Raw genomic sequence first — 23885 nt, 5'->3', positions numbered from 1 at the left:
GGGAGTGGAGCGGGGTGGGGGAGATGGGGAAGGAACACAGGCAAATGGGGGTGATCTGAGCTGCAGCTTTCCCCAGTGAGGAAGCCAAGAAATGGTGACGGGAACAAAAACACCCCCAAAATAGTGAAGGCACAAACTTAGGAGAAAACTGGTAAAATTTACACCAGAGAGGTGAAATCAGAAAGTAAAACAGAAGACATAGTATTAAAGTATCTGGGGAGAGATGTCAGTAGAAAATATAATATTGTATTTTAAAACACTGCCTGTAAAAAGCCTTACAGGGTTTCTCAGTTTTTGTCAGAATCTTAATGGGTTTCCTAGTAAGAATTTTAATCTGAAAATTACACTTGGTCTTAATATGTCAAATATTATAAATTATATTTTTGTTGTACATATCATCATTAAAACTGTATTTCTGAATGTAAAGGGACTTGAACATTTTTCGAATTAGGAGCTAGATTTTATTAAATAGGATAGCCATAATTGATTGCATAGGCTTCTCCACAATTTTTCACTAGTTCCTGAATTATTTTATACCTCATAAAAATCGTATCTATTTTTTAATGTATTACATAAGAAATTACCTTCAGGTGACTGGATATGTAATACTCAGTTAATCTTCACTTACCATGTCTGTTAAAAAGAAAATGCAGATTGAAGATCCAGGTGGATCAAAGTGCAGTGAGAAAAGGAAGGTCATATTTTTAGTATACATGTAACAGTAAGAAACGAGTTGTTCTCAGTGAAGTAATTTGGGTAACTTACAAATGACTAAAACAGCATTTTTGGAAGATATGTACTCACAGGTTTCTTTAATTTCTTCCTAAAGTAGTCATATTTCTGCTTAAATTCTCTGGAGTAAGGAACAGCCTGGAAGACAAATGTATAAATATAGATAATATGAACAACATGTTTGAAATTTTATGGGTACTAAGCCAACGTTCAGAAAATTTCATGAATCATGAACCTTAAAATCATCACTCTCCACATAACCACAGAAATTTACATAATGTCTATGTAGCACATGCAAACGTTCTAGAAATGATTAAGGTTAATCAGCACTGAATAGGGCTTTCACCCCTGAAAACAACAATACAGATATTCAAGAAATCATTTAGAGGTATTATACATAAACTGAATAGACTTTCCATGTGACTTCTGTCTGAATATGCATCAGGGTACATGGTATAGTTGTAGTTTAGGTAAGTTATTGGCTATCATACTTTAACACACAACTCCAAATGACCTACACTGTCGTCCAGAAAAGACTAATTGTGCTTTAAAAATCTTTGGGAGACGAATAGCCAAAGCAATCTTGAGAAGGAGAAACGGAGCTGGAGGAATCAGACTCCTACACTTGAGACTATATTACAAAGCTACAGTAATCAAGACAGTAAGGTACTGGCACAAAAACAGAAATACAGATCAATGGAACAGGATAGAAAGCCCAGAGATAAACCCACACACATATGGTCACCTTTGATAAAGGAGGCAAGAATATATAATAGCGAAAAGGCAGCCTCTTCAACAAGTGGTGCTGGGAGAACTGGACAGCTACATGTAAAAGAATGAAATTGGAACACTCCCTAACACCATACACAAAAATAAACTCAAAATGGATTAAAGACCTAAATGTAAGGCCAGACACTATAAAACTCTTAGAGGAAAACATAGGCAGAATACTGTACGACATAAATCACAGCAAGATCCTTTTTGACCCCCCTCCTAGAGAAATGGAAATAAAAACAAAAATAAACAAATGGGACCTAATGAAACTTAAAAGCTTTTGCATAGCAAAGAAAACCATAAATAAAACGAAAAGACAACCCTCAGAATGTGAGAAAATATTTGCAAATGAAGCAACTGACAAAGAATTAATCTCCAACATTTACAAGCAGCTCATGCAGCTCAATATCAAAAAACCAACCCAATCCAAAAACAGGCAGAAGACCTAACTAGACATTGCTCCACAGAAGATACACAGATTGCCAACAAACACATGAAAGGATGCTCAACATCACTAATCACTAGAGAAATGCAAATCAAAACTGCAATGAGGTATCACCTCACACCAGTGAGAATGGCCATCATCAAAAAATCTACAAACAATAAATGCTGGAGAGGGTGTGGAGAAAAGGGAACCCTCTGGCACTGTTGGCGGGAATGTAAATTGATACAGCCACTATGGAGAACAGTATGGAGGTTCCTTAAAAAACTAAAAATAGAACTACCATACGACCCAGCAATCCCACTACTGGGCATATACCCTGAGAAAACCGTAATTCAAAAAGACACATGCACCCCAATGTTCACTGCAGTACTATTTACAATAGCCAGGACACGGAAGCAACCTAAGTGTCCATCGACAGATGAATGGATAAAGAAGATGTGGCACATATATACAATGGAATATTACTCAGCCATAAAAAGAAATGAAATTGAGTTATTTGTAGTGAGGTGGATGGACCTAGAGTCTGTCATACAGAGTGAAGTAAGTCAGAAAAAGAAAAAATACCGTATGCTAACACATATATATGGAATCTAAAAAAGAAAAAATCAAAATTGGTTCTGAAGAACCTAGGGGCAGGATAGGAATAAGGATGCAGACATAGAGAATGGACTTGAGGACACGGGGAGGGGGAAGGGTAAACTGGGACAAACTGAGAGAGTGGCATGGACATGTATACACTACCAAATGTAAAACAGATAGCTAGTGGGAAGCAGCCACATGGCACAGGGAGATCAGCTCAGCTCGGTGCTTTGTGACCACCTAGAGGGGTGGGATAGGGAGGGTGGCAGGGAGACGCAAAAGGGAGGGGATATGGGATATGTGTATACATATAGCTGATTCACTTTGTTATACAGCAGAAACTAACACAACATTGTAAAGAAATAATACTCCAATAAAAATGTTAAAAAAAAATCTCTGGGAGAAAAGCAACAAGCAGAAAGGCAAGCGAACTGATACACTTGTCAAGGAAAAAAACTGGGTAAACAGCATGTTGGAAAAGTCCTCATTTTAGGAGTTGACTATTTAGAGGTCGTGGGCAAGGATTTCTTTAAATCTGGAATGCTGTATCTATGGAGCAGAGTGATGATACCACAGGAGTGAGCTCAGTAACTGAGCTAACATTATTCATAAGTTCTGGAATCTCTTCAGGCAAAGTAATTACATTTTTATATAGTCATTTAAATATTCGGTACCTGCTATGATGTCAAGTAGCTTACAGTGTCCGAGAGTCGGAGCTGTGACTTCAGGCGATGGAAAAGGCTTACAATTTTTTTATGAAGCAGAAAGGATTGCTTATGCACGCACCTGGATGTAACTGTGACAGCCTCACAGTCAGAACAACTCGTTGCTTTTTAGCACATACTGTGAATTTGGGCAAGAATACTTCTGCTGATATCATTTTGTGCTACATTAATAAAATATGCTGATCCTTTGCAAAGTGTCTCCAGCCTCGAAACCTTACACCTTCACCATGCTTACTCCTGACAGGAAAGAGGAGACATGAAGAACAAAAGCTTCCTCCCTTCATACTGTTTTAAGACGTGGTCATACAAATAATAAGTAAGGCAAAACAAAAACATGTTGCTGGGAGGGAGACGCAAGAGGGAAGAGATATGGGAACATATGTATATGTATAACTGATTCACTTTGTTATAAAGCAGAAACTAACACACCATTGTAAAGCAATTATACCCCAAAAAAGATGTTAAAAAAAAAAAAGTTACCACTCTCATAGAAAACAATGATCATGTCAGTATTTTGCTTTGTAATTCAAGAGCAAAAGACAACATATTTAAGTATCTTAAGAACATTCTAAAGACAATACTACCTACGGTCTGTTCTTAGTTTTTAATTTTTAAGCGAGTCTTCATGTGCCTCTTCACTAAACATTAGATTTGACTACATATCATATTTTTTTTGGGCAGTGTTTAGTCTGATGAAACACTGTAAGAATTCTGATTCCAGAAAAGGTAGACATTTTATCACTATCTGGACAACCACCAACCTAAGGAAAAGGATACAATGGTCTGACATAAGCCAATAAAGGCATTATCATGCTTTTTGCTCTGTAGCTTTTTTAGAAGCTGTTGTGAGCAATAGGCAATAAGAAATAAATGAATACATAGTGGTAAACGCTAGGTGGAAAAATGATAGAGATCCTCAGTGGCTGTTTTACATGAGATGGTTGGGGAAGGCAGCTCTGAGGAAGGGAAACCTGAGCAGAAACCAGAATGACAGGAGGGAACAAACCATGACAGGAACAGTGAGTTCTCAAAAGAGGAAAAGGATTTGATGTTCTTAGCTATGATTAACTGTAATAGAAGAAAATTAAGCTGAAAAAAAAAAAAGATTTCCTTTTATTATCTCATGCCAGCTTCAGAAGACATGACTTCCAGGGCAGACTCGACTGCCAGCTAGCTCTGTGATATAACTTCTCCACTCCGGAATTCCTTTACAGTTAAGCAGAAAGACTTGACTAGTCAAATTTTAAGGCTCTTCCCTTTCTAAAAATCTGTGATTCCCAGCAATTACTTTTTGTTTTTGTTTCCCTGCCTGAAAACATTGAAAAAAGGGTTAAACATTCATCACTGTGAATGCAAGTTCAACTGTCTTAAATGACAAGTTTCCCAAGGAATCTATTTCAAAGTGTTGTCCCCCGCCCATGGTATCTCTGCCTTTGTCTGGCGTGTAACCTGGTGGGTGCTGACTAGATGTCGGTGGAAATCAGTACTGAGATATTTCTGGTCTTTCTTCTTCTGGGGAATGATGCATGAAAGTTGAGAAATACCCCTCCTCCTCCAATACTCATCTTTTCTCTCTAGGGGTCGTTCTTACGATGGCCTAAGAAGAGTAGGTTTTTATATTCTTCTCCTGAAAAGATTCCAACAACATACCAGGATAAAGACATCCATACGTTGCAGCCTCTGAAGAGAATTACATTTCTGCATTGGACAGGCCAAATTATTTATTCTCTCTTGAAAATCTGGCATCTTATTTTCTTACATGCAATATAATGTGTAAAATAAGCTATTTAAAGAATTAACATATCTGTTGATTAAAGTTGCTCTCTATTAAATATGCTTTCTTTTTTGAACAAAGTGAAAACCTGACATTGTGTAAGTGGGGTCTAAAGGTTTTCATGCCATTATTGTCCATTACGGACACCAGAGCTCCTTGCGGAGAAGGGCTCAGGCCTGACACGGAGACGTCGGTAATTCCAGCACATCTGGGGCTCTGGCCTGGATTCTGACATGTGCCAAACTTTTGGCAATTAGCTTTCTGAGCTGCTGACAAATTGGGAATCCCAACTTCTTCCCTACCATACTGAGAGGATGGCTGTGAGTTTCAAAGCAGTTGATTATAAAGTTCTTGAATAAGTATGAAGTGTTACACAAGCATGAGATAGTGTTCTTGAGTAGCAACTACAAATAGCACTTCATGTTTCTAATGCTTTTAATGGTGATGCTCGTCATACAGAGAGCATACTGACTCACAGTGATGCCACAGAAGGGTCCCCTCTCCCCTAATATGTAGGAACTTTTAAAACTTGGGGAAAAAACTCTAGGTACCAGATATGCAGAAAGACAAAATTAAAGAAGTGGGCTTTGGACCTAGACTTGTGGCTTGGGCTTGGGTTTTTAATCCTCACATGGGGACACAGAGCACGGCCTACAGTCTGTATGACCAGGGGAGTCAGACAGAGCTCCCTGCTTAAGACCTACATCTGAACAGGGTTCAAGAAAATTCTACCCACAGGCCTGGGAGAGTTGCAAGGAAGCTTCCCTTCTATCCAGGATGGGAACCGGAAGAAAAACAAACAAAAAAACCAGACCTCTAATAAATTCAGACTCCCAAGCCTACACCAACGTAGGTAGGAGGTCCATAGTTATAGTAACTAAGGGGGCATAAACCCAAGCTAAGAAGTTAACAGTAAATACAAGTCAGGATGTATAAAAGCTCCATAAAGAAAAAAAATGAAGATGAGCACACACACACTTAAAAACACAAAATTATAAACTGAACTAGGCAATCAACTACCACTGAGGAGAGTCTACAGACATAACAAGTGGGAGATTTAATGCCCCTAGAAGCAGAGATAATAAAATAATCTAGAAGAGGCGCTGGAACAAATATTTTAAGAATGATTAAAAAGCTGTAAGTACGAATAGAAAAATAAATAAAAGGGAAGAACAGGACCAAATAACAATAACTAAAAAGACCAAGCAAATTGAAAAAGACCAAAGAGAACTTTGAGCAATTAAATCCAGTCACTGAAATAATAGACACAATGAACTGATAGAGTAGATTATAAAAAGCTTAAAAGATAATTAACTGGAAGAGCTGAGCCCACAATACAGCAATGAGAAAGAAGATGGGAAAGCTAAAAGATAAGGGAGACAGAATGTAAAAGTGAGTCAAATACCCAACAGGAGTTACTGATGCAGATAATAAAAATGGGAAAGGTACAGTATGTGAAGAAATAACTGCAGGGAATTTTCCTGAATAAAGGAGAGACACCATCCCCATATGGAAGAGTCACAATGAATCCAGAGTGGAATAAATAAACTGTAGAAAATCAAAGACACGGAGAAAAATTCAAAATCACCAGAGAAGAGAGATTTACTCACCAAAAAAATGACAATCAGAGTGACAACGAACTTCTCATCATCAGTTATGGAGGCCGGAAGAGACAAAAAAAAAAGTCTCCAAAGTACTGAAGGAAAGAAATTGTTGACTAAGGAGTCTATAATCAGCTAAACTATCATTTAACAGAGAGGTCGGTAAGCGCCCCCCCCCTCAGACCCTCACTGAAATTGCCGCCAGAGAAGAGGTTCTCAAACTTGAGTCAGCCTCAGAATCCCTGGGAGCATATGTTAAAACACAGACTGCAGGGCCCACAACCAAAGTTGCTGATTTTCAGTAGGTCCGGGTTGGGAGCCCCAAATTTACATGTCTAGTAAGTTTCTGAATGATGCTGTTGATCTATAGGCCACAATTTGAGAACCATGAACTAGAGATTAAACTTTATTACGGAGAAAACTTAACCTGGAGAAAAGTAGATGCAAGAACCAATGGTGGGGACGTGGAAGCAACCGAAGTGTCCATCGACAGATGAATGGATAAAGAAGATGTGGCACATACATATAACGGAATATTACTCAGCCATGAAAAGAAACGAAATTGCGTTATTTGTAGTGAGGTGAAGGACCTAGAGACTGTCATACGGAGTGAAGTAAGTCAGAAAGAGAAAAACAAATACCGTATGCTAACACATATATATGGAATCTAAGAAAAAAATGGGTTCTGAAGAACCTAGGGGCAGGACAGGAATAAAGGCGCAGACGTAGAGAATGCACTTGAGGACATGGGGAGGGAGAAGGGTAAGCTGGGATGAAGTGAGAGAGTGGCATGGACATATATACACTACGAAATGTAAAACAGATAGGTAGTGGGAAGCAGCCACATAGCACAGGGAGATCAGCTCAGTGCTTTGTGACCACCTAGAGGGGTGGGATAGGGAGGGTGGGAGGGAGACAGAAGAGGGAGGAGATATGGGGATATATGTATATGTACAGCTGATTCACTCTGTTATACAGCAGAAACTAACACACCATTGCAAAGCAATTATACTCCAATAAAGATGTTAGAAAAAAAAGAACAATGGTGGGCAAAGGAATTCGTTTACATGTAAGTAAATTAAACAAGCATTGACTGTTGAAAAAAAGAGAAAATATTAATGATTATTTGGCAAGTTTAAAGACAAGGTAGTTTTAAAATTCCACTGAACAATGGAAAGTAGGAGTGGGAAGAACAGCACTGAAGTTCCCCGAAGTCGTATATTATCCAGGAAAAGAGAGGGATTAATTTTGACAAAGGTCAAGTATATTGGTTAAAAATTTTAATGTGAGCACCAAAAGAACAGAAATAGAAAATACAACGTCCAAGCAAGTATAGCAAATGAAAGAAAATAAAGAGTACTCTATCAGTCCAACAGAAAACAAGAAAAAAGATAAAACAGAGATAGTTAAAGGACAGAAAAGATATACTAGGCAAGTACTAGTGAAGAGAAAGTGAACATAATGACTGACAAAGCCACAGTCACCATGGGAGATGTGCTGACCCAGCTGACTCGGTTAGATAAAGAAAAGCCAGGAAAAATGGTGTCATGGAAATGGAAAATTTGAACACCATAGGCCTGATGTAACAGACATATATAAAGAACTCTATACCCAGCAAAGACAGAATACACATTCTTTTCAAACACAAAAAGAACATTAACAAAAAATGGCCAAGCCTCCAAAGACGTTTCAAATGTCTGATAATATTCCATAGACAATGTTATATGACCACAATGCAATAAAATCAGAAATCAGTAAGAAACAGGTAAAAACCGTCTCATACTCTCAGAAACTAAAAAGCATATTCTAAATGATTTGTAAGTTAAGGACAGAAAGAAATCATTATGGAAATTACCAAAAATTTAGAACTGAATTAAAACTAAGACAAAGTATCTACACTAAGGTAATAATTACCTAAATACACATGCTCTTATTGAAAGAAATACTACCAATAATAAAAAAAAGAGTGAACAAGGCTCTTTTGTTAGTAGAAAACAAAGAAAGAGCTTTCTTCAGGGCAAATCTACCTAGATTTATGATGCTAAATAATTTTCAACAGTAATTATAAAAACTAACAGTGTTGCATGAAGACAGATGATCAATAAGCAATAGAAATATTTGAAAAGGCTTCATCATTGTCAAAAGTCTTCTGTTGCTTGAAAACAGCATCGTTTCTTTAATTTACCTTGTTTCTCATGATGGAGAAGAGAAAATACTACTCTAACTTATTGTGACTGTGAATGTAACAAAAGGAGCTGTGGTAGTGAAGCAGGTGTTTGTTAAGCTACATGCAGAGGAGCTGACGCCTGTTCTGACCCATGTGGCATTGGGCACTTCGCATCAACCGCTAAGCAAAGCAGCTGGACAAATCCAAATCCAACAGGTAACTAAAGGGATGTCAGGTATCAAGGTGCGTTTGCACTGTGTTATCTATCAAGTTTTCAAATGGACCTATAATTCAAAATGTAATTTGAACCAAATCAGATTAAAGCCACAAAATTAGTATTTTAAATATACCTATTGGTGTCTTAGCTCAGCACTTGATATAACAAACTTCCCTTCCTTTAGCTCCTCCAGTTATTAAAAGATTCCCCAATTTGCAATCTTCTGCTCATCCCAGTACAGTTCCTGCAATTGCAGAGTCTCTCCTTGAACTCATGTAACCACTGACAAAAGACCCTGGAGTATTCCACAGACTCCTTTCAGGTGTTTGATACCAGGTGCCTGCTGACCAGTGCCAGGGTGTCACTCTTCCTTATGAACACACATAAGGGGACTATGAGAAAGTTAGTGGGTCAGCAGAGATAAGATTCTTAACTGCCAGTTCTGGAGTGCAGCTACCCCCTCACCCAAACCTTTGCAGAGTTTTAGAGCCGGAAGAGATTCCGGATCCAATTTAAATTTGTTAGCATACATATACTACCCTTGGCCTCAAGAAACGTTAAAACTCTACAAATACAGGACAAAGTTTTGCTTCATATAAAAAGGAAGAGAGGGGGGCTTCCCTGCTGGCGCAGTGGTTGGGAGTCCGCCTGCCGATGCAGGGGACGCGGGTTCGTGCCCCAGTCCGGGAGGATCCCACATGCCGCAGAGCGGCTGGGCCCGTGAGCCATGGCCGCTGAGCCTGCGTGTCCGGAGCCTGTGCTCCGCAGCGGGAGAGGACACAACAGTGAGAGGCCCGCATACCGCAAAAAAAAAAAAAAGAAAGAGAGGACATTTTGTTTGTTCCTTTATATTGAAAGCCCTGTGAAAAGGCAAATGTAGCTGTACCTCACCCAGAAATTCCGGGAAGGAGGAGACGGGAGTAATGCTAAATTTCTCAAGGACACCAGTCAGGCCCTTGGCATCAAGGTAAGCAGGAATATACAAGAAATGTGTGTTTAGATGAAACCAAAATATTATACTGAAGAGTCAGAACTTGAGAATACTAACCGGACCAGTAATAGCTGGATTCTGCAGTCTTGGGTCTTCCCACTGAGTAATTTTGCTATCTGGAAATATTTAAAAACAAACACAGAAGCCGGCTTATTAGTTCAATCTATTTCATGTCCAAAATGTTTTAGAAAGAATTATTTCTGGATTTTCCAAAAGTTCCCCCAGTTCCCCATCCTGACTCCCAAGGATAAATAACTTAGTATTTCAGGGTTAGAAGAGAACTATACTCTGTAAGGCAATCTGCACCGCAGCCCCCCATACTGTTTAGTTAAAAACAATCAAAAATGCACAACTAAAGTAAAACCATCTACTCACACTGTTTTGGGCAAGCAATCTGCTGAAATTTCAATTATAAACCCCTGTACCTTCAAGGATTTATAACTTGAGGTTGATTTTCATTTAATTAAAGAAAAGCATAAAAGATTTTAGTTCCCCAAAAGTTAACACACACACATGATTTTTTTCTCATTTCAAATACTCTTTCCTTTGCTTATGGTGTTGCAAACGGCTTTCAATTAAAAAGCTTAAGTTGAACAAATGAATAATCCATGACATGTGTCACTCATATGCACACAAAAATCAAAACAGCTAAGGCAGTCCAAAAAATGAGAATTAGATGCAGCAGAGGAGGATTCCAGAGAAAAGGTTCCCTTTTGGTCAAGCTGGTGAGAAGTGGTTCTTTCTTCCAAATGAGTCAACGTCAATAAGATTAGTAAAGGTCACCTATACCACTGCTTCAATGGTGTAGGTGGAAACACACATTAGCTACCTGGGTCACTTGGGATTTGTGACTGTGCCTTACTTAAAAAGACTTTATGCTACTGTGTGTATATATGGGGGGGCGCAGGAATGAACTCACACGAAAGATATGGGGAGGGTAGACGGGGAAGAATAGGTTTCTCTCTGGAGTGTTAGGAAATCTAAGCTGGTTTGTAAAAAAGGAAATGATCTGTTTGAGAAGAACAGTCTGTTTTTTTCTGGTATACTTCGTAAGTGGACTGATAAGAATAACTAATAAATTTGGTTTTAATGACTATCCCAGGAATTTTTCGAAGTCTGGTATGATAATTATTTTAACAAAAGCAGTGGTAAAGTTTTAAAATTAAGCTACCAAAGCACATGACGATTCTAGATTCACGCTGGCAGAAAAGTTACAAGAACTGTTTCGACTGTTTCAGAGAACGCTGAAGGACGAAGCAAAAGGTATTTTTGGGTCCCTTACTTTGAAGACAGAAGTTTTTGGAAATTAAGAGCTGTTGCTGTGATGCAAAACAGGAGAAAAGGAAATAAAAGAAAAAGAACATAGCTGAGTAAAAACTGCCTTAGACTATAGATAGACTGGGTACCATCATCAAACCAGAAAAGAAATTACCTGCTACCTCCATATGATGACCCCCACATCTGTCCAAACCAGAACCTCAAGCTCCATCCTTGACACCTGCACCTGGATGTCCCCTGGGAAACACCTCAAACCCTCCTCTGCCAGAAGTTGACCCATAATCCTCCACTACCAGAATGGCTCATACAGCCCTGGATTCCTTATTAACAGCACCACAGTCCGTCCGTCCACTGTTCAGGTCCGGCACCTGCCATACCCTCCATCCTCGCTTACCTTTCACTCCGGTGGTCACCACCTGTCCCCACCTCTCTGAAAAGGCTTCTTTCCCGAGCGCTCATCTTCTCCCCGGACTACTCTCTAGGTCTCCCTGGCCTCAGTCTCACTCACCCCCGTTCAAAACTTCCTTTGAAGCTCTCACCCCCGGGCCGAGGGCCCGCGAGCGAAGCCTCACCTGCGGCTCCCCAGCGCTCGCAGCACCCCCGAACCACCCCTCCTCCCCCACCCCCATCCGTGGGAAAACTGTCTTCCACAAGGCAGGACCCTGGTGCCAAAAAGGCTGGGGACGCCTGCTCTAGAGCACAAACCTGACCGCGTCAGACTCCCTTCTGCACCATCCCTTAGGCGCTCCCGCCTGGCTGCGGAAGGGACCCGAGTCCCCATACCAGCAGACTCCCTTTGACTTAACGCGGTGCCACGCCAGCCTCATCTGCACACCGGCCGTCTGCAATCCCACTGCGCTCCTCTGAACACGGTGTCACCTGCACGGCTTCACACACCTGCGCACGCTCTCTCCCTCCTAGAATTGCTCTTTGCTGGGCGTGCCTGGCTAAACCTCACTCATTATTTGGGATCCACCTGAAAAGTTCTACAAGGCTCTTTTGCAGTCTTCTTCCACTGCTGGAGCCCACACACTGAGCAAGTATTTCTACGTAACAATTGGTTCACTCCCCTAAGACAACACTTAAATACCTCCTGGCACTCCCTACTAGAACCTAAGCCCCTTGAGGACCAGAACTGTGTGCTGTTCATCTCCACAGCCCCCTCTCCACCACTTAACACATTTCCCAGCATGTAGCAGGAGCCTGACTTTTTAAATGACCAAATGAAGCTGATGGCGAAAACAAGATTCTTTTTAAAACAGTCTAGGCTTTCAGAAGCACATGATTACAATAATGATCAATTTTGCACTTAAGAATTATCGACATATGACTGTCGGTGGCCAGTTACCCATTTTGTCCTAAAACTTTTGAATCTAAACTTGCTTTTTGTCTTTGAGACATAATATTTGAAATAAAGGGGCGAGAATGAAGTAGAAGAATAAAAAACTCAGTCCATTTAGCTACTATTAACAGGTTTGGTAAGACTGCTGGCAGGAAAGATTAAAACAGGATCTTACAGCATCCCTGGAATTTTATTTTCTAGCTTTGTATATAAACTGCCTGTGGTCAAGTACTCAGTGGCTGGGCATATCGGGTCTTTAAGAAGAACTACGCTATTCCTAAGGGAGGTAGGGATTCAGTTCAAGACCTTCCCATAGCCTTTGACACCAGGCTTGAGACATAGGAGCTTTTTGATAAATGTCAATCAAATGAATCTAGAAGTCTAAAGGGCAGATTAGTATTGAGCATTCATGCTCTTCTGAAATTAAATCTTTAACATCTTTAACCTTGAAAATGTCTCACTTCTCAAGAATTTATGAAGCAGAAAATTAAAAAAACCTAACGAATTAGGAGACAAGCGCACTGCTGCCTTTTATATTCGGTGTGCAGTCACATGCCCCAGCGAAGTGGAAGACGGATGACTGAGCACCTTACAAGATGGCTGCTTTCACGGTCAAATGGTGTAGTAGGGATGGCCTGGCTTCTGTCCTGCAGGCAGCAGGAGAGCAAAATGAGATGCTGAATTTTGCTAGAAATAAGATTTGGGAAAAATGTTTAGAAGCAGAGGCTCGTTCGGAAGGTAAGGAAATTCCAGGTAATGAAACCCATTTTGGAGTGGGTTTGAGTACCTGATACAGCGTCTTAAAAAAGACAGATATGCTTCATTTTTCACAGACTGGAATTTGTTTTTTTAAAAAAGGCATATAAATTGAACTCTGTTTCACTGATATGTACACTGCTCTATTGCTTTCCACTGAATAAACCTTGATGAATTAGGGAGACCTGGCAGAAATGTTACATTGTCAGCTAATGAAGGAGGCTCTCCTAAACAGACCTTTTTCTTACACAGTCTTTGGTCATTTAATTTACACTGTATTTGGTTAAGAGAACTTTTCAGTAGAGTTGAGCAAAGGCAGATTTTAATCTCCACGTGAAGGATCACAGATCTCACACTGGCATAGCTCAGATCAACAAGGCTCTGTACGTGGTCTATATCCTATCATTTGATTCCCAGGAGTGAAGGGGGGGAGCCGCCCAAGTGCTGTGTGGTCTGGAAAAGAGGAATGGGGGATGTCTGAGAGGAGCTTGGAGGGACTGATTAGGAATAAGGGAAACACCCAGGCATTTAGCAAGGAACCACCCTTTCCCATCGCCTGGAAAACAGGAGCTGGGCAGGCCTGAGGCTGGAGGCAGGGCTGCTGTTGCCTCTCAAGGCAGGTTCTCTCCACTTTCCAACCAAGGGCATCAACTTCCTAACACAACACCGGCACCACTGGCCCTCCGTGAATGGACTCCGAGTCACCATTTAACAAGCGTTTACCGCATACTACACTAGGTCTATGCACGCCTACAGAGGAACAGTCCATGATTTTTCTAATTTCTAATGTATACTAGGATGGCCCTTTGCAATCGTGTTTTTCTTGTTTCTGGGTCCTTACAGTACATCAAGAACATCTCATAAAGCTGTTTTTCAGGTTGACCTGACATCACACCACCAGCCGGAACATGGCCACAATGTTGTGTGAAGTACTCTCCGTGTGGCGGACCAAGGCTGTGTTACCGGTTAAGACCTTCCTTTAATAAAATGCTCATTATTACTCGTACCTCTCTTTGAAAACTGAAATTGTAATGCATGAAAAAACTGAAAAGGAAACTTTTGTTTTTAGTGGGAAAAAGGCAGTGTGACTCCTCTTCCATTTCGGCAAATTCTGCTGAGAAAGAGAATTATAACTAGCACAGGCAGGAAGGAAGTGGGGGTACCCGCATATGGTAAAGCATTTATGGCAGCAGTTCTATGCTCACTGTAAAATTCTGGAACGTAGGCAAGAATCAGCATTTTCACTGGTCGAAGACAAAAACTAGGCCTATGTACTTTGAACTATCTAATTTTAAGCAAGGGTAACCCACACCCCTAAATACACCCAGGACTCCTACTTTTGGTTTAATTCTGAATTGTTGGGCTTCTTGCTTACTTCGATTTCTAAAAACCCCTCAATCTCCCGTGCCTGCAAGCGAAGGTGTCTCTACCATGCACTGGTCGCTTAGGAACCCAGGAAGAGGCCCTGAAATGAGAGACAGTGACAGGCCCCACCCACATGAGGACACCTCGAGGCTACGCTTCCCGGTCAGCTTAGCAACATGCTTAACTAACCAATGCAATCAGTTAAGAAAACGTGAGGCTGGGAAAGCCGGTGTAGACTTAATGCTCATGTTTATGAACCAAATGAAAACAAAGATAAATATATTCCACCAGATCACACGCATATGTGAACTTTAAATCTACTTGAAGACTTCTTTTCAATATACATTTTGAGAAGTTTTAAGGGATATATTAATATGATCCCATGGAGAAAATGTCACTTCAACAAGGGGGAAAAAAAAAAAACAACAACACTGGCTAAAAGCAAACCTTTATTAGTTTAACTTTTAGTTGGCATGAGAAACCACACATTTATTCATAGGAGCTGGAGCAAATGTCTGCAGCAAATATAATTTCAAGAAAAGAACTGCACATGTATTAGTGTGTTGGGTGCAGGGAAACATGCTGTGAATAGAAAATAAGTCAGAATGGGCGTCTTGCCCTGAGACCTCTGGAGGCAGCTTTTAAAAAACGTAGCGGCTGCTTCAAGCACTGCTCATACACAGATTTCTGACATAATCATCACTTCTAATCTTATTTTCTATTACCAGAGTGTATTTATTAAAAGCGCAAAAGTCAAGGGGTCATCAATCAAAAAAAATTTTTTTAATTAAAAAAAACAGTTAATAGGTCACAAGGTCAAACTGGAATGGGCTACTTTAAAGCAAACTGGGGTGAATGCACAGTACCGTACGAGGGCACTGAGTCTCTGGTATCATCCTCGCCACATAACACCTGGCTGCCTAGACAAACAGTAAAATGACACAGCTTTCACTGTCATATCTGAATTACCCTCATCCTCCCTTCACCTGCAACACCTATGCGTCCGTAACAGCACCTACTTACTATGATCAATGTAAAACGTTCGGCCATCCAAGTGAATTCTTTCTTCCCAACCAGGCTGGTATCAGGGGAAGAGAGGAAGAGAAGACAAACATTAGCCAGCAGTTCCAAAATCAAAGGCAAAAGGTAAAGACTCTAGGACACCTCCTCCTTACTCTTCTCCCCTGGGGTACATTTTTACATAAAGAATGAACTAAATAGAAACATTTCAAATGAACTCACTCAAATGACAACACCCAGCAACACACTTTAGCACATGTTCTACAGTCTCAGATGCACTCACTGTATGATGAACAAGAAAAACAGGGGTTATTATTTCAAAAGCTTCAAAGGGAAACCCCAGCACACTGTGAAACAGTTGAGCCTGGGGCTGAATAGCTCATTTAATTAAATGAGTCTTTATTGAGTACTAAAGGGAGGATGGAGGGTGATATAAAATGTGAGAGACTGACGCTTTACTCATGTCGTCAGGTGGTTGAACAATCGAATACGGAAATCCTCTGCTGTGAACTCTCACTACTCAGGAACCAGACTTGGATAATTTTTCCAAGATCAGGCTGGTATGCTTTCATGATCTGAACTGTGCCTACTTGTTACCTGAAAGTCAAGAATCCAACAGATCTAGACAACCTGCAGTCTTCCACTTACTAAACTCTCTCTCCAGTCTCTCCCCAGGCTCCTTCCATCTAAACCCCGGAACCAAATATTTGGAGGGTGTGGGGTATTTGTATAACCTGATGAATAAAGACTGCACCCTAATCTTTCTAGCTTCAAATTTTGCTGTAATATACCATACACCAGGCAACAGAAAGGTTCTTGGAAAACAAACACCCAAAGAATTCCCAGCACCCTTCCATTTCCATCCCACCTTTCTAGCCTGTAAGGGTTTTTAAAAAACTGGGGGTGGGTCCACACGAAAGCATGTGTGAAGGTTCCATTCAAAATCTAACTTGGAGTAAATAGCTTGACTCTCACTCAGGCCCCAAAAGAGAACAAACTAATAAAAAATTAGATTGTTAAACAGTCACTGACAAGGGAGAAAAATTTAAAACATCTGCTGGATAACTGACTTATAGAAACCTTCTGTGATTACGTACGCCCTTTTCTTCCACTTTTTAAAAAATTTTTTGTTCCTATGATTAAATCAGCAAGCAATATGGATGGAAATTAGCTGGTTGCTAAGTTACAAAATAAATGTGTGCTGCTGAAACTGTCACCTGTAGAGAATGCCTCGTCCATCATCCTAGTTGCAAGGTCTACCTTTCACTAGCAGTCAGCCATTCAGAAACCTCTTTCAGAAGAGCTAGGTGTGGTGTGAACTGTAGCTATCAGTTCAGTCATACACCCGATTCTATTAAGAAATGACAGACCAAGGGGACTCAAAACGCCTGGAGAAGGAGAAGGTCACAGGGCTTCCCTATCAACACTGGGCCCATGAATGAGTAAACATTTTCAGACTGGTCCGTGTGTCTCCAGTGTACTCACAGGAAGAGGGCCAAGGTCATTGGGGTTTAAAGATGCCTTTGACCGCATATGCACTGGAAATTTCAGGCGTGGGTCTTCCTGCAAGAAAAATGTAAGAGGCAGATGTTAGGAGTGATCTCTGTGAGCGGTACTGGTCCTCCCCTTCTGGAGGTGTGTGTTCCACAGCAAGCAGGTCGCCTGTGTGTTTGGGGGGGGGGCTGCTGCAGTGGGGAGTGGAGGACCCCACCTCCGTACAGGAGGCCTGGCTGACCATCTCTCCAAAAAGATTCTACTCTTCCTCCTTGAACTTGATGAAAGGAGGAGAGTAAGAATGCTTAAGTAAAAGGTTAACCATTTCCCCAAGACCCTGAGCAGGTGAAGAGGAAGAGGGTTCCAGCAGTGACGCTATCATGGAGACCAGAGTAGAGGATGCCAGTGAAGATAAGGAGGATCTACTCCACAGAGAGGGAGTGAGGACACGGTCGGACAGCTCCCTGTGGACCCTGAGTTAGGGCTGAGGGCAGCTAGCCTGTTAGAAACACCCATTCCATCAGCACTTGCATCTGCTGTTGCTCCCTTCCACCCTCTCTTGAGCCAAAGCCGAAAATCTGAATCTGGTTTGACTGTCCAGGCACGTCCTGCCCCAGAGTTAGTCGGCAACATCACAGAGTGGCATCCCGATGAGAGAACTTTACTGGGATTCTTGATCAAGTTCCACAAATTAGATCTTAAAAGTTTAGGGCTTCCCTGGTGGCACAGTGGTTGAGAGTCCGCCTGCCAATGCAGGGGACACGGGTTCGTGCCCCGGTCCGGGAAGATCCCACATGCCGCGGAGCGGCTGGGCCCGTGAGCCATGGCCGCTGAGCCTGCGCGTCCGGAGCCTGTGCTCCGCAACGGGAGAGGCCGCAACAGGGAGAGGCCCGCGTACCGCAAACAAAACAAAACAAAACAAAAAGTTTACAAAATATTTTTCTTAAGGGATATGCTTCATAAGATACCACACAGAACCAATGACAGAAAAATACATACTCTGACATCTTGGGTCATGCTTTATAACTTACAAAGAACAGTCAGGTGTGTGATCTTGCAACCACCCTGTTATGGGGGTTGGATACGGAGTCTCACAGAGAATGAGAACTTGCCCAGAGGTTCTGGTTTACAGTCTGGCAGCTGTCTTTCACTTACACAGACCCAATTAAAATGCAGTGTAACTCAGAGAATCCCTATTTGAAACTCAAAAGATTAGAAAACAAAATGATAAAACTCAGAATAACACATTATTAACCAAAGAAGCCTAAGATAATAAAAAACAAAACAAAAAACTCCCTAAAACCTTAAAAAAAAACCCCTTTATTTCATTAATGTTAAAGCCTTTGTTGCTGTCAAACTACTAAAAGGTTTTCTGCCTCAGCATTTTCCCAAGTCAGCAAGAAAATGAAATCGTTGGTATAAAGCTGGGAAAATAAAAAAACTCACTTTTGTTTGGATATGAAATTACATATGATTATATACCAAGACTGTATTAAACATCTCCTAGATTACAGAGAGTGACAGCTAATGGCTATGGGGTTTTCTCTGGGGGTGATGCAAACGGCCTGAAACTGATTATGGTGATGGTTGCACACGTGTGATGGTCTAAGAATCATTCAGTTGTATTATTTTAAATGGGCGAACTGTATGGTATGTGCATTATACCTCGATAAAGCTTTAAAATTATTTTCCCCAAGTTAACAGTCTAAACCATTAGTATCAAGGGGTAGTAACAAAGTGATAGATTTCTGGAGCTGGCAAGAACGACAAGAATCATACGCATACAGATCAACCTTTGCTCATTAGAGGCATAAAATAGTCCAGTATTCTGTAGTATACTGGAACACCTACAGTGTAAACAGATATGCTAGGTAGATTTAGGATTTAGAAGGTCTAAAAAGCTGATAACCTGGTAAACATCTGTGACCGCTTGGCCATGGACCAAGGAAAACCTTAGAGCCCCGAACCCCACTAAAGCTACCTAAGGCCATGTCTGGGCTGGCCCAGGTAATGCCGCCACTGCAGGGGAAGCTTGGGCAGAGCACAGCCGCTGCTCACGCTGGGATGAGAGAAAGGCTGAGGCTGCTGTTCCACGGGTGAGGACAGGGGCTTCTGCATGCTGCGTGCGAGGCCGGCCATGCCTTGGAATCACACACACAGGCTACTGTGAAAGACAGTCGGCCCTTTTGGTAAAGAGCTGGTGATGGAAAGAAAAAAAAAAAAAGCTGAAATTAAAGAAAAGTGACAGGGGCGTAGGAGAAGGAGCATGAGGCATAAAGTAAATTCAGTTTCACAGGCCTGCTAACGTGGCCTTGCACGGAAACCCGGAATTCACAGAATGTGAGGGCTGGAGGCCCCTGGGGGTCACGTGATTTTATTATACCAACAAAAATCACAATAATGGCAGCAGCTGCCATCCATCAGGCTCTGCGGGCTGAGCTGGGGGGCAGCACGGAACCCAGCCTCCCCCGGAATCCCCTGAGTGACAGAGGGGCAGCTAGACGAGCGGAGAAGGGCAGCCAAGGCCCCACAGGACTTGGGACAGCTTTAGGAATGACAGTCAGCTGGAATCCTAATGAGGTCTCAAACGATACACATGTGAATGAGTGAAATACACAACACACTTGGCTGTTCCTCCCTTTCCTCAGCATAGTAGGAGCACTTCTTCGCAATTATACCAGTATTTCACAGCTGCTTCCCACAGTTACAGCTGAAAGCGTTTTTAAACAGAAGGCAAAGATCAACATCTTATTTAATTAAAAAAAAAAAAAAAAAAAAGAGGCTTTGGGGCTTCCCTGGTGGCGCAGTGGTTGAGGGTCCGCCTGCCGATGCAGGGGACGTGGGTTTGTCCCCCGGTCCGGGAAGATCCCACATGCCGCGGAGCGGCTGGGCCCGTGAGCCATGGCCGCTGAGCCTGCGCGTCCGGAGCCTGTTGCTCCGCAACGGGAGAGGCCACAACAGTGAGAGGCCTGCGAACCGCAAAAAAAAAAAAAAAGAAAAAAAGGCTTTGGGGACTTCCCTGATGGTCCTGTGGTTCAGACTCTGCGCTTCTAGTGCCGGGGGCGCGGGTTCGATCCCTGGTAGGGGAACTAAGATACCACATGCCGCTCAGCCCCCACCCCCCCCCAAAAAAAAGTTTCTTCGTGGAATCATTTAAAAATATATAAAATATGGGCATGCTAGCTAGCTGAAAAGACAACTGTGCTTTTTCGATCCTGGAAGGGAACAACCACCAGGGCTAGACTACAGTGAGTTTTATTAGTTTGGACCTGGGTAAAAAACAAACCTGAAACTTAATTGAGGTATAATCTTCGTTGCTACAAAAATAAGCCAAGGCTTTGTCCTATAAAAGACATAAATATACTCTTACACACATGCTTTGAGCTGCTTCCTCAGCAGAAGGAATGAATGCATGAGTTGCAGCCCTCCTGTAATCTCTCCCCAGCTCCCCGGTCTCTGCCGTGCATCCACAGCCCGCCTGATCCAGGTGGGGACAAAGTGATGCTCATCTGCTGTGTCAGACTTTATTCCTGATAGACGACTGGCACGCGGCCTCCATTATTTGTGTGTGCGAGAGGCCGTGTTTTATAAATAGACTTCAAAGGGAATTTTCCTCTATCAATGTATACGAGGGAAATGCTGGCCTGAACATTTTCCTGCTTCTGGTTAGTGCAGGAATCAAGAGGACACAGGGTGCTGGGGGAAGAAGTACAATTTTCATTATTCTCAACCTGTCTGACCAATTTGGTTTTTTTTCCTTTTCCTATGATAATGCTCAAATCGAAGAACAGCTGTTCTCTCTTATTTGTTCTCTCTTTAAAAAACAAAGCAAACCCCAAACGAAGTCAACACAGGTTTTAAGCCGAACATTATCTTTACAGTTCTCTCCATCCTTCCACCTTTTGTCAAAATAAACAAGCAATTTAGAGCCTGCGTTCCACAGCCAGAATTTTGTATGGGCCTTTGTGTAGCAGGGATAACGCGGCTGTGTCAGCACATCCGAGTTTAGAGGAGAAGCGTGGCGGTTTGTGGAATTCCCAGTTGTTACCTTAAGGATTTTCAACGACAGCGGCAGCAACAAAATGTTGTTTTAACCAATTAAAAATTTAAATCAGTGAATCACAAGTATCTGGTGGAAAGGGGCAATTAAAAATTGAAACTGGGTTTCACTCAGCACCAATGCAGGCAATAAATAAAGCTGGTGCTATTTTAAATAAAATCTGCCCAGCTGCAATTACACTGCAGTTGTGGTGTGAAAGGCTGTGAAAAGGTTAGGGGATTTGATTACTAAGCTAGTTCAAATGACTAAAATCATAGCTTATGTTGGCAAGCCACAGGGGCCGCACACACGAATCCAGCTCCTTTTACAATATTTACCCCCTATTTCTGGAGCTCCCATTCCTGGCTGAGGAACAGAGATCCCAGCAGTGCTGTAGTAAGTAGAAATGGGTACACCAGCAGGACTGCTACAGGTTCTCTGTCCACGAGGGAAAGAAGGTTTTCACACCAATCTCTCTCACTCTATTTCCCAAGGAGCGACCTATCTTTTACTACATGTTATCATATAGGCCTTAGCGGTAGTGACGCGTTTACCAAATGAATGTTACCAGATCTGGATGATAAATTCTCTTGGCAGGTTATTCCTTTACTTCAAAATTGGAGCGGCTCTCCCTACGGGGTGTTGGGAAATGCGTGGGAGCTTTTGGGTTGTCACTAGGATAGGGGTTGGGGGGGGCGGCGACAGTGGCTATTAGGATGCAGTGGCAGAAGCCAAGGATGTTAAACGTCTTGCAAATAACAGGCACAGTCCTGCCCCAAATGCTAAGATTGTCCTCATGAAGACACACTGTACCACGATCCATGAGGTCTGAGAGGGTCTGCTGGGCCATCGAATCCAATTCTCAAGGGACTGAATTACCATCACACCACGGGCAAAGTGTAAGTGACAGTCCAGACCATTTGGGTCCAGGTCTCTTCCTTAACACGATACTGCTGTTCTTTCAACTGGGTATACTTGGTGTCTACACTAGAAATGGGAATTTAAAGCATGTGTTCACTCTTGGTCCAAGACCACAGAGCTAGGGCCAGTGACAATCACCAATACTCAACCAGCTTTCACATACCATCAGTTCTGAGCAAGTAGCCCAGAGGACAGAAAGACTTGAGTTACGCTCGGTACCCAGACAATCAGATGGGGATATAAGGGAGAGGAAGGAAAACAAACCTTCGGTAGCATCAGAAATAGAAACATGAGGACGCATTTCAGGCTAATCATTGGTCTAGAGACCACTCAGTAGAAAGATACCATGACTTTTAAAAGAACTCTATGCTACATTAAATGAGCCACCACTGACTCCCCTGAAGAAATGAAGAGTGAACAGAGGAACATAAAGATACGCATATGTACTTTTCGTTAATCTCATTTTTCTCAGGTTAACACAATACACGGATTCTCTCTCATGCATGATTCAGGGGCACATGGAAGAGCCCTGTGATAAGAAATAACCAACTGTGATAAGATGTTCACAAAAAAGAGCTATCAAATCTACCAAGTCTTTAGTATACCTCCTGATCCACAATTAAAAGAAAGTAATGTAGCACAGAGTATAAAATACTTATCTGATGTAAACAGTAAAAACTAAAATGACACATCAAATAAAAATAAAGATGGGTAATGTCAACACAGATGCAAAAAGAAAGTGACAAAGAAACATCATTTCTAAAAAGATTAGAATTCCTAATAAGGTTACAGCATCCTGAGATGGGAAGCAGTAACATCAGAATCCTAGCTATATGTAGCACTACCTTTTTTATTCCATATGTGGTAAATTGTCACAACTGGAGCTTTCCTGGAGTGCTCTGAAGAAAAGGCACCCGTACCAAAGGTGGCCATTAGCCTGTGCCCGTAAGTCACCTGCTCCCCCCCAGCCCCCATGTGCAGAGTCTAGACCAAGCTGAGAAGACCCTCTGGGGACATGCTTCACTGCCAGGAAATTTCTCTGCAAGAACCATGGATACCGGGTAAGGAAATAAAGGAATGAATGCCAGACCTCAGGATGAAAATGGAGCCAAATAAAAGTAGCGACCTTACCCATGTTGTAGTCTTTGTGTTATGGTCAATGAAGAAGGGCCGGCCGTTGGGCGCTATCCTCATTTCCCAGCCGGGCGGCAGGAAGCTCTGTGTGACTTTGTGTTGTGGTTTGGGGGAGTTGTAAGGTGATGGCTGTGGGGACTGTGGATTGGAAAGGGTATCTTTCACAGCCCGACGTATGGGTGAATCCTTGGCACCCTAAGGAATAATAATGAGCATTAGAAGTCTTACCAGGTGCTAGTCCAGAGGGGTCAACATGTACCTGGGGGTCATGGAACACTCCTCTTTGAAGAGGGACAACGGGGAAGCTCCTAAAAAACCTGCTTGGTTTACTTTTAAAATTAATCTAACTGTAAGGTTTTTCTACTGGTTAAACACACAACAATATGAAGTACGTATAGCCACCATCCTTTGACAGCTACTTGGTATGTACCCAAAATACTGTTCTGTAGTGAGCATTATGGATGGAGATTGTACAGAAGGTGGAGAAGAACATGCCCCTGCTCTCAAGGAGCTCACAGTCTAACGAAGATG

General features: G+C 42.0%; 1 protein-coding gene across 10 annotated transcripts in view; it reads right to left on the bottom strand.

Annotated features, from left to right (window-relative positions):
* NEDD4L (NEDD4 like E3 ubiquitin protein ligase) overlaps positions 1-23885 on the bottom strand; it is a 344189-nt gene that overhangs the window by 35152 nt on the left and 285152 nt on the right. For all 10 annotated transcript variants that reach the window (XM_027118610.1, XM_027118611.1, XM_027118612.1 and 7 more), the window contains 5 exons: positions 23352-23549; positions 17252-17329; positions 15770-15824; positions 10063-10121; positions 805-870 (listed from right to left, as the gene is read on the bottom strand). In XM_027118610.1, the coding sequence (XP_026974411.1) occupies positions 805-870; positions 10063-10121; positions 15770-15824; positions 17252-17329; positions 23352-23549 (456 nt within the window). The remainder of the gene's footprint in view (positions 1-804; positions 871-10062; positions 10122-15769; positions 15825-17251; positions 17330-23351; positions 23550-23885) is intronic.

This window comes from Aethalodelphis obliquidens, unplaced genomic scaffold, assembly GCF_003676395.1.
Source record: "Aethalodelphis obliquidens isolate GAN/ISIS:26980383/991018 unplaced genomic scaffold, ASM367639v1 scaffold19, whole genome shotgun sequence".
Taxonomy (NCBI): Eukaryota; Metazoa; Chordata; class Mammalia; order Artiodactyla; family Delphinidae; genus Aethalodelphis; species Aethalodelphis obliquidens.
This window is presented reverse-complemented; position numbering and strand designations above follow the sequence as displayed.